The sequence below is a fragment of the Simochromis diagramma genome, unplaced genomic scaffold (genome assembly GCF_900408965.1).
Source record: "Simochromis diagramma unplaced genomic scaffold, fSimDia1.1 OVJJ01000466.1, whole genome shotgun sequence".
NCBI lineage: Eukaryota > Metazoa > Chordata > Actinopteri > Cichliformes > Cichlidae > Simochromis > Simochromis diagramma.
The window spans coordinates 659,459-670,845 of record NW_024387287.1 but is presented as its reverse complement, the minus strand read 5'-3'; the positions used below and the strand labels follow the sequence as shown (position 1 = coordinate 670,845).

The following is an 11,387-nucleotide window of genomic DNA, read 5'->3' as shown; positions in this document are numbered from 1 at the left end:
CATAACTACGCACCAGTCCACAAAGCTGTCCAAAACAACATGAATGAGTGAGATTAGTGTGGAAGAACTGACGGAGCTGCACAGCCTCAATCCCGTAGAACACGATGGGGACGAGACTGCGAGCCAGGCCCTCTCATCCAACATCAGTGTCTGATGACACAAATGCGCTTCTGGCATAATGGTCAGAAATTCTCCTGAACATTGTAGACAGCCTTTCCAGAACAGTTGGAGTTGTTATATCTGCAAAGCTTGGAACAAAATCTTATTAAACCCTGCAGATTAAGAACAGGATATCGTTCAAATTCATACGCATGTGAAGGCAGATGAGCAAATGCTTTTGTCACCATAGTGCATTTTGAGAAATTCATTTTAGAATATTTTGCTAATATCAATAAATCTCAAATTGCAGTTGATCTTTACATCAACAGAAAACGAGGGACAGAAAATGCACTTTTTGCAGGACTCATCATCAGCACCAGCCAGAGTGCTTACAGGTTCACAGAAATGTGACCATGTTACCTCAGCACTGAGTTTTCTTCTTTTGCCTCCAATGCCTTAAGAAATGCCTTTCAAATCTTTGTATAAATTCACAAAGCTCTGTGGTTTGAACCCTGTACATTTAGTCCCACCTAGTCCTAGAATTAGATCCAAGTTTGTTTGAAGCTGCCTTAAGTTACCTCGATTTGAACATAATGACATGTGCTGTACAAGTAAAATTCCTGTTGCACTTTTCGGCTCATTCAGAGAAGTCAAAGCACTTTCTACAACAAACAACATTCACCAGGCCCGTAAAGCTCGCCGACAGATTGTGCAGTATTAGATTACAACCCTGGCAGGTCTATACATGCTCTTAAAATAAATGTTCCAAGAAATACAACGCTTAACCAGTTATGCAGCTAAAGAACAGGTTTGACTGCACGGCACACAACAGCATTGTGCTGCTTGCGTCACTGTACCGTGGTTTAACACTGAAAGAGGAAATCCCAGTCTGAGAGTGAAGTCCGTCAACCACACGTTTCAACAGCTGCACTTCCTCATGCATGTGCACTTGCTGTTTCATTACTGTTTGACACATATGCTGTCAAGAGGAGCATTTTCTTGTTTACCGGGGAAGAAATAAAATCAACCGTATGTCAGAGACCTAATATTAGCAGTGGATAAATCAGGAAAAATGGACGAGATATCCCAGCAAACGCAGGTGGTGAGTTTGTTACTTCCATTACGTCTTTGTGTCTAAAGTTCAAGGACTGCAACACTTGTGTGGCTGTTTTTGATTAACCTGACATTTTCAGGCTAATTTTGCACAAGATTAAATGTAGTCTGTTTCCGGCTGGGGGAAAAGACGGGTGATATATAAGGTTTAAATAAATAAATCAAATCTTGACCTTGACAACTTTCGCTGCATGTAATCATGAATTACATCACAATAACACACCAGTCGCCTGCAAGGTTTTTGACTGAGTGTCTGCGACTTTTGAAGCCACAAAATATTTATATTTAACTTCAGCTATCAGCTTTTACACTACAACTTTTTACTTGCTTTTTACTATATAAAGCTGCTTGGTACAGCAATAATGTTATAGGTTTGACTTTTACGCTGCTTACACTGTCCTTTCACTGACTAAAAACCACCTTTGATGACTTTGTATTGTAACAACCTGCAGTATCACGACAGGTGCAGCCTGGAGAACTTATTAACCCTTATTTCTGCCACTTCCTGTATAATGTTTATGTATTAAATGGTGGTTAGTGTCTGAAAAAACGGCGCTGTTATACATTAAAGTACATGTACGCAGTGCATATATTTTACTACCTTGTTGTGGTAGAGATTTTCAACAGCCATACTTTACTAAAAAGGTTCAGGTCCAAGGGAAGAGCCAGGGTACACCTTGGACAGGTCACCAACCTGTTGCAGGGCCAACACAGACTGACAATCATTCACACCTATTTAATATCACTAGTTAACCTACTATTAACAAACTAAGTGCATGTCTTTGGACTGTGAGAGGAAGCCATTATACCCAGAGAGAACCCACACAGGCACATAGTGGATTTGTGCCCAGGACCTTCCTGCTGTGAGGCAAACAGGGCCACCATGCTGCACCAAGTTACATAGTTATAATTCAAAGTTTACCACCCGGGCGTGTTCTAATCTCTTATGAAATATTTCTATAAAATACTGTGGACATAAGCAGATCTTCACTAATGATTGACTAATACTTATCAGCCTGGCTACGGTGGCTGTATAAAATCTGTGCAAAAATTTTGTTACTTTTGCATTTATTTATTTATTTATTAACTAATCTTAGTTTTATCAGATTCTGCTGATGCAAATAAACAGATCTGACCAATTAAATCACAGCTTTTGGCAACAAGTGTGCTCCTAACTCCAGATATTAAGCATTAATACCCCAGACAGCCAGATCAGCTGGAGCTCAAACTGCCACACCGACATCCTGAAATATGTACAACAGTCGTCATACAGCTTCAGTTCCTGAGTCAAACCCTGAGATTCTCCCTGCTGCCGCCTTCTCGTGGGGACTGAATGGAGTCTTACATGTTTACAACCAACTCATTACGCCTTGATGTCAACTTCATTTTTTTTTCAGTTTGTTTCTTGAGGACAAATTTAACCCCCTTCAGTGTACGTATTTTGTAGCAGAGATTAAAGTCATTTGTGATTATTACATATAATTTATGGTCGGATTTCTTTGCATATACTATATAAAATTAGTGACGTGCTCATTACTTGTTATTAAGAAATGATCAGACAAAAACAGAGTTTTTCAGGAATACTGTTCAGTTTCTGTCAGAATCCTGCTCCTCACATACACGGTCTTCACTAATCAGACCCATGTTATCGTAATAATCTTATAGCACCACATCACCCCTGAGAACCCGTGGCTCTCAGACGGCGAGCTTGTTGTGGCTCCTAGTGTACGTAACAGGAGAAAGGGAGGCAGAGCCTTCGGTCCCTTATTCTATGGGGCCAGCTTCCGGTTTGGACTGGGGAGACAGACACCCTCTCTCCCTTTATGACTAGACTTACAACTCTCCTTTTTGAAAAAGTATATAGTTAGGGCTGCTGCTCTCTCTTTCTAGTCCCTGTCAGCACTCTTGCTGCAGCATTTTGGATTAACTGAAGGCTTTTCAGGGAGTTTTTAGGACATCCTGATAATAATGAATTACAGTAGTCCAGCCTGGAAGTAATAAATGCATGAACTAGTTTTTCAGCGTCACTCTGAGACAGGATGTTTCTAATTTTAGAGATATTTGCTTGATGTGTGCATTGACACGTTGGGCTGATAGTTGAAAGCCTGCCATATTGGACACTCATGAACCCACATGTGCACCTTCACTCTCACAGTAAAGTGTTCTGTCAGGATAATATGGTACCATGAGAACTAGATATGAAAGGACTCGATCATTCGAGACTGTGAGGCTTTTAAATTGAACTTTAAACATAAAAAGCCAAAGAGAAACAGATGTGAAACTAACACTGGAGAAAGAGCGATATAGACATTTATGCTGGAGCTTGTGTACATATCAAACAAAATAGATTGTAAAGATAAAGGTAATTGTTAGCTTTACAGATGTTAGCAGGACTTGTTCTAGACTTTGAACAGACCTTTACTGCCTCCTACATAAAGTAATAAAATAAAGAGGAGACCATGTTTGGATTAATTGCACATATTTATACTGAAGAGGATCAGTGAGTCAGCTAAATGTGACAATTTGATTCAGAAGCTGTTTTTAAAAAGCAAAATTCCAACTTGTATTTCCACCTTTATGCATTAGCTCTAATTATTCATAATAAATAAGCACTGATTGCCTTTGTGTATCACCCCCAGTCTGAACAGCCTTCCTGGACATTCTGCTGCAGAGCTTAATAAGGGATCATTTCGACTACTGGCAAAAGAAGAAAAACACCTGTGTTTTACTGCTGCAACCTAATTTTTCAAATATTTTCCAACATGCTCCACTGATCCTACTGCGATGCATTCCTTTCTACACATGTGGTTTATATTGCCGGGGAGTTTTCCCATAGGGCCTAATCATGTCCTGTCATTTTGCTCTGTTATAAATAGTGGCTGTCTTTCCATGAAGGACCAATAATGTTCATGCAGTATGTGCAGCTCAGCTGAGTATGTTCAGTCGACAGTCAGAAAAACTCATCAACAACTGGGATTCAGTAGCGACAGTTTACTATACACACACGCACACACACACACACAAAACAAGTGTTAAACATAAATACCACTTAAGGTGCTATTTTTGGAAACTTGCTACATAGAAGGACAAAACATGGCGGTCAGTCTACATCGAATACTGTACAAAGTTTATATTTTCACCTTAGTACCTGAAGAATACCAAGTAATGTTCCAAATGGCAGCCAAAAATGGACAATCCATTCATCATCTTCTTCTTCAATAATTTTTTAAAACCTGGGGTGGGTTACTGTGTACTGCAGCCAGATGGCTATAATTCAGTCCAATTAGTTTTATTTATATAGCGCCAAATCACAACAACAGTTGCCTCAAGGCTCTTTATATTGTAAGGGAGACCCTACAATAATACATATGCAGAAAAACCCAACAATCATATGACCCCCTATGAGCAAGCACTTTAGCGACAGTGGGAAGGAAAAACTCCCTTTTAACAGGAAGAAACCTCCGGCAGAACCAGGCTCAGGGAGGGGCGGGGCCATCTACTGCGACCAGTTGGGGTGAGAGAAGGAAGACAGGATAAAAGACATGCTGTGGAAGAGAGACAGAGGTTAATAACAGATATGATTCAATGCAGAGAGGTCTGTTAACACATAGTGAGTGAGAAAGGTGACTGGAAAGAAAAAACTCAATGCATTATGGGAATCCCCCGGCAGCCTACGTCTATTGCAGCATAACTAAGGGAGGATTCAGGGTCACCTGGTCCAGCCCTAACTATATACTTTAGCAAAAAGGAAAGTTTGAAGCCTAATCTTAAAAGTAGAGATAGTGTCTGTCTCCTGAATCCAAACTGGAAGCTGGTTCCACAGAAGAGGGGCCTGAAAACTGAAGGCTCTGCCTCCCATTCTACTTTTAAATACTCTAGGAACAAGTAGGCCTGCAGTGCGAGAGCGAAGTGCTCTAATAGGGTGATATGGTACTACAAGGTCATTAAGATATGATGGGGCCTGATTATTTAAGACCTTGTATGTGAGGAGCAGGATTTAGAATTCTGGATTTAACAGGGAGCCAATGAATGGAAGCCAATACAGGAGAAATATGCTCTCTCTTTCTAGTCCCTGTCAGGACTCTTGCTGCAGCATTTTGGATTGAAGGATGAATCTTAATATCCTATAAGCAAGCTTGTCTCTCAAAATGTATATCCCAATGAAGATACCCAGGATCTGTAGTAGGACTGGGCATCGTCACTGATTTCTAGAATTGATTCAAATCGAATCGATCGATTCGATTCTAGTGACGATCACAAGGTCCTGAATCGATTCGATCCACAATTCGATTCGATTTGATTTGATTCGATTTGATTCGGGGAAATTTTGCCTCAGACAGTCAGAAATATTATAATTCTGATCACGTATCAGTACATTTCCATATTATTATATCTATAAAAAGAAAGCTGACACTTGCGAGACTTTATCAAAAGTGAGCATCACAGCAGAGGCCTTTGTGTCAAAGTAACTGAGGATAACAGACAGAAAAACATGAAGGAGATTTTCCTGGCCTGGTTTTTTATAGCAGGTAACCTTGAACATATTTTGCAATTTTACATAATTTTAAAAAGTTTAAATTTCTTCAGTACTGAACAGCAGAAATTAGTCTCTCTTGTCCAAGGTCATTTAAGTTATAAAAAAAAAAAAAAAAAGACAGCGGCCGACAGCGCAGCGAATAATGCAGAAAACAGAGATTTGAGATGGGAAACTGTTCTTGAAGTACAGAGAGAGAGAGCTGTGCAGGAAGTGTGATTTTTATCGTGGTGGAAGCAAAACAGCAAAAGTTAGAGGAAATTCATGACGATGTTTATGTGAAGCGAATTGTGATCCATAGTTTGGATCTTCTTTTGCTGCTGGTTCAGTCAATATTGTTTGGAGAGAGATAAAAACCTGCAGTTTCAGAAAGGGCGCAAACACAAAGCATGGAACCGCCGAAACATCAGAATCAGTGAGCCGTCGGCTTTCAGCCCCGACCGTGCCCGTGCTGTCGGGTGAGAAAGGCGACATCTCACTGATTCTGATGTTTCGTGGGGTCCTTGCTTTTACATCTTTGTGCAGAATCCGTGTACCTGCTCTCATTTACTGTTTTAGCTGTTTGGTGGTTGTTGAAATTTCGTGAGCTTTAACCTGAGATTCTGGCATTTCGGGCAAAATAAATTTATATTTAAAAATCAATTCAGGATTTTAATGAATCGATATCACGTTATCCAAGCTAGAATCGATTTTAATTGATAAATCGATAACCAAAACCCACCCTTAATCTGTAGTTTAAAACAGTTATCTACACACAGAAACAAACCAAACACATACACCCAGAGTTTCAGTGCTTGCAAAATAAAAAGTAAAAAGCAATGCAGAATGGCTGATTGCAGGTTGCAGCTTTCTCTAGAGCAAACCTGGGTTCGATCAAACCCTAGGGGTTTGGTGAGTTGGTCTCAGGGGTTCGGCAGAGCCTCCGCCATGACATGCACGGCTTATTTTGCGCACCAGTAAAAAAACATATCTGAATTTGAAAAAAAATCATATTTTATTTTTCACTAAAGAGGGGTTCAGTGACTGCGCATATGAAACTGGTGGGGTTCGGTACCTCTAACAAGGTTAAGAACCACTGCTCTAGAGTGAGGCAATTTATTTATAAATATATCTAAATATCTTTGTTTTCAATAATAATAGTGTTTGAAATATATGAGTTGGGAGTTTTTAAATTTTTTATGCCCCTTAAAAGTCTTGTTTGAGTGTCGAGATTTGCTTCAGGTTAAATAAAGTCTTGGTAAGGAATGAGTTTGGCACTGAGCTGTTAGACTTATACTTAACAATGGCAGCAAATATCTCACAAAGATTGCCAAACACAGATAGCTGTGTGCATGTGTGTCATCCTCTCCCTCTACAGTAGTCATTGTAACTAAAACATGAGAAATACATTCATTAGTTAGATGACCCCAAAGTGACATGTTGTGCACTTACGTATACACAGATGTCTGCAGAGGACTTACAGGAAGACAAAAGTGCCACAAACCTCATTCCTCAAGAGCGTACTGAAGATGTTTCAGCAACACACCACAAACTTATTACATGTTGACTTCTGTTACTGCACTATTACAGGTCATCACTGACAGCTCCTGCATTAATGTGAATGTACTGAACATTTACAAAGATGTCGTTTCTTCTTAGTTGTCATTTGATTTTTTTTTTATAGAAGTTGGAGCAGCAGCTGTCTACAAACACAAGGAGGAGCTTTGGTTTCTCGTCTCTCCGAATCAAAAGTAAGACAGTGATGATACAAATTCATAGATGTGTTCATGTAATCAAGAATGTTCTGTTCAGCTTAGTAATAACTTTTTCATTGAGTCGGTTTGTATTGTGCCTCCAGAAAGGATCAACAGTGAAGACGGTGGATTTACACGGCGAAGGGGCCTCAGGTCTTTTTCATCGACGCGAGAGTCATCAAGAAAAGGTCAGAAACCTGTTGTGTTAGTCTGACTACCATCATGCAGCATTATGCAAACACAGGCACAGATATTCTCATAAATAAGGCCTTATATTTACAGCGTCACAGCACTAAAAGAAAACAGTGTTTTCTGAGCCCTTTCAAGTTGACAATTAAATCAATCCATGTTTGATAATGTACCAATTAACTGTAATAAATCAGTAATATCACTAATCTGTTGCCATCTGTTGTTGTGTACATCGGAGTTAGTGTTACTGATAGGCCCCAGCCTGAGGGGCCCACAGTGAACAAACAGTGTCTCTCAGCCAACATACTTACATCACTAAACTGGGCAAAGTGTACAATTTAGAAGTGTATAAACAAACAAAGATGAAGATTGTTCATTTAAACAATCACCAGCATTCTAGCAAGAGCAGTGTAACTCACAAATAAAGGTTTACACAGGTTTACCTTCTGGCAGTGGCAGTTCAGTCACACGAGGGGAGGCTAAGGAAGAATCTATCACACCTGCCCATCATACCTGTGTTAGTAAATCAGAGTTAAATAAACCAAGTGGCATACCACCTGCATATAAGAACAGTCACATTTCTCTAAATAAGGAAACACCTTTGCCTGGAGGTGAAGCAGTGACAATGCTGTAAAAGAGAAGCATGCGCCCTTAAGGCAAAAACAAACAAAGAAAGGTGACTGTAAAAACTTCAATAAGAGTGTTTTAGGTCCAACTACATAAAAGTGACATTTCCCCTCAGACATTCACTCATGAAGGGAAAACCAGAATCAATGCTGATGTTAAAAAAGATTAGATGAAAAAGAAAAAACAGGAGGATGTCCAGTCAGCCCGAGATGAGAAACCAAGTCCAAATCAAACTGCAGCATCCATAGGATAGTGCCAAGACATTACATTGTAAAGAATGAAACTGAGTCAGGGTTGACTGATTGATTTTATGTTTTGTAATAAATAATAATCTCCAAACTCATTTCCAATCCCAGAATCGGTTCCAGATGACGATGGGGACTCACAGCTCTCAGGTGGTGAGAAACACATGATGAAGACAGGTATGTGTTTAACATGAATGCTAATGTGGACTGGTACTAATATAACACCTTTCTACTCAAACATGCAAAGCTCCTTCTACTACAAGTTGTAGCTAATGTTCACACTGTGATGGACTCACTGGGGCAGCTCTGTGTTCAGTATTGTTCCCATGGATATTTCAGCACATGCACAGGAAGAGCCTGTGCATCTTCATGTGCCCAGAACTGGCTAATCGCCATCAGCGGTTTATCACACTCCACAATAACCTCCTTCACTTACTACCAGAGATGGGTTACTGTAATCCAATTACTTTTTCAAGTAACGAGTAAAGTAAGGGATTACTATTGCAAAATGGTAATTAGATTACCGTTACTTTCCCGTAGGAACGCTGCGTTACTGCGTTACTAAAATCGTGATTTTTTTTGCGAGAATGTCTCATGACAGTGACGTAAGCAAGTGCGACGTTCGTGACAACAGCTGTGTGCAGATCAACAATGGATCATATATCGAGTGCGGGAGAGAGTATGAGCGTGCAGCGTTTAAAGCGTGGAAGTACTGACCTTACTTTAAGTTTGATTCCATAAAAAGTGACAAAACATTAGTGTCCGTTGTGCGTGGGAAGAAAACTTCTTTTTACAGCGAAAAAAACCCCTAAACTTCCGAGCAAGCACCGAGTGCGCTACGACGTAATGGGAAATTCACAGAGAAACTCGCGGATTCTTCCACTGACCACTGCGGCACACCCGCACCAGGGTAAACCTCCGCCTACCCTACTCCTGCTTTACAGGTGAAAATAGAGCAAAAGGACCGCTGAGTCTTTGACTTTATTTATTTTCTGCTGTGTTTTACTTGCATCTATTTGAAAGAGTGAGTGTAAACACACAAAAAAATATATGTTTTATGTGCTGGAATGTGCAGAAAATCGGTTTAAATATTAAACAAATTTCTTCCAGTCAGAGAATGTTGCATATAATTAAATGTTTGCTTGATGCATAAAGTTAAAAGATTAAAACTAATAAAACAAGTTTTAAAAAGGGACTTTTCCCATTTGATTACATTTTGTATGATGGATTATGTAGAAAAAGTAGAATTGGGCTGAAAGATCTATCGCTTTATCACCTATTCAGGTTGTAAATCGTGTTTTTAAAAAGTAACTAAGTAATTAATTACTTTTGAAAATAAGTAATCAGTAAAGTAACGGGATTACTTTTTTGAGGAAGTAATCAGTAATTAGTTAATGATTACTTTTTTCAAGTAACTTGACCAACACTGCTTACTACCAGCTGACTTAAAGAGTCGTCTGCAGATGCAGTGTGTGGCAATTTTTTTATTTACACTTTAAACTACTTCTACAATACAAAATTTTATTCACACACAGTAAATAGGGAATTTTAGATGAAATGTCATTGCTCACACTGAAGCAAGGTAAACATGCAGGTGTGAAGAAACACCAAAATCTTTACCAAGAAAGCCAAAGGTGGGGAAAGAAGGGACATAGCAACAACCCAAATACTTCCAGTTCATGTGTGAAATATGGAGGAGTCATGTAGTCATGTGACTAGATGAGATCATGTAGTCACATGATTCCCCCATGCTTAGTTGACTGAGCATGCATGACTGCTTCTGGTACTCGTCATTCTTGTTGATGAAATTTAGCTGGGTATGACTGAGCTCAAACATACTGCTCACCGACAAAGGTGAGCAGTATTCCTAAATAGCCAATTTATTTGGGAATTTTGATCTAAGAGGTTCCCCATTAATATGCAGAGTCAGTAATGTAAACTCATGGCACTCAAACACTGTCTTTAAACAGCCTGGACTATATAAAGTATATAAAAATGGCCTTGCTTGTTACTTTTGGTTGTAATTCTTGTGGATAAAGACAACCCTAAAAGTACTGCGGCTGTGTTGTCAGCATTTCTCTCCAGATGTGTTCAGACAGTTAGACAAATAACACAAATACTGGTGGTTTGAATCTAAGAAAAAGCTTTCGGATACAGAATGAAAATGAAAGTCATTTTTTAAAAAAAAAGTGAAAACAATGTGAAAGGTCTTGTTTCATGAATCATCATAAAACAAGGCTGACCTATTTTCAACAAATCCCACTCCCTCTAAGGAGGACGCTGTCAGGAAATGGCTGTGTGGTGAGCATAAATGCAGAACTCAGGAAACCAGGTGTAAATGATAGAAATGTAGTTTTAATGCTGATTATTCACAAAGTTACAAAAAGTCCAAGACAAATGCAGGTCAACACCAGGGAACCGCAGGGTGGGAAAACAAACAACCTCGAGGACGGACATCACAAAGAAGAGGAGACAACACGGGGGGAGGGGAAACCTGGCAGCACTGCTGAAACTAATGGAGAAAGTCAAATGACCAAAACTGAAACAAAAACACAAAATGAAAAACAGGTAACAGACATATACAAAACCAAGGCGGAAAAAGAGTTCAGGTGATGGCTAGATAATCCATGACAAGAGTTGAGCAGCTCGACGGGCCGGCCAGGAGCCCAACGGAGGTGGTGTTCTGGGAGCCGCACAGGTGGCCAACTGGTGTAGATGAAAAAGACCTCCAGTGGTTTGGTTGGAGGCTGGCATCGGCAAAGGGGATAGGACCCCTTAGAAAACCATAAATGGAGGAAAGCCCAAGGAGGGCTACTTTTGTGGAAGTGACAGGACTCCTTAGGTGCC

General features: G+C 39.8%; 1 protein-coding gene across 2 annotated transcripts in view; it reads left to right on the top strand.

Annotated features, from left to right (window-relative positions):
- The first annotated feature begins 988 nt into the window (after window positions 1-988).
- Window positions 989-11,387, top strand: part of LOC120716272 (DENN domain-containing protein 2D-like) — a 30,719-nt gene continuing 20,320 nt past the window's right edge. Inside the window, exons 1-4 of one of the 2 annotated variants that reach the window (XM_040003736.1) lie at window positions 989-1,198; window positions 7,410-7,476; window positions 7,584-7,667; window positions 8,652-8,717. In XM_040003736.1, coding sequence (XP_039859670.1) covers window positions 1,172-1,198; window positions 7,410-7,476; window positions 7,584-7,667; window positions 8,652-8,717 — 244 coding nt within the window. In that variant the 5' untranslated portion in view covers window positions 989-1,171. Of the gene's footprint in view, window positions 1,202-7,409; window positions 7,477-7,583; window positions 7,668-8,651; window positions 8,718-11,387 lie in introns of both variants that reach the window. The other variant, XM_040003734.1, reaches the window with a different exon arrangement.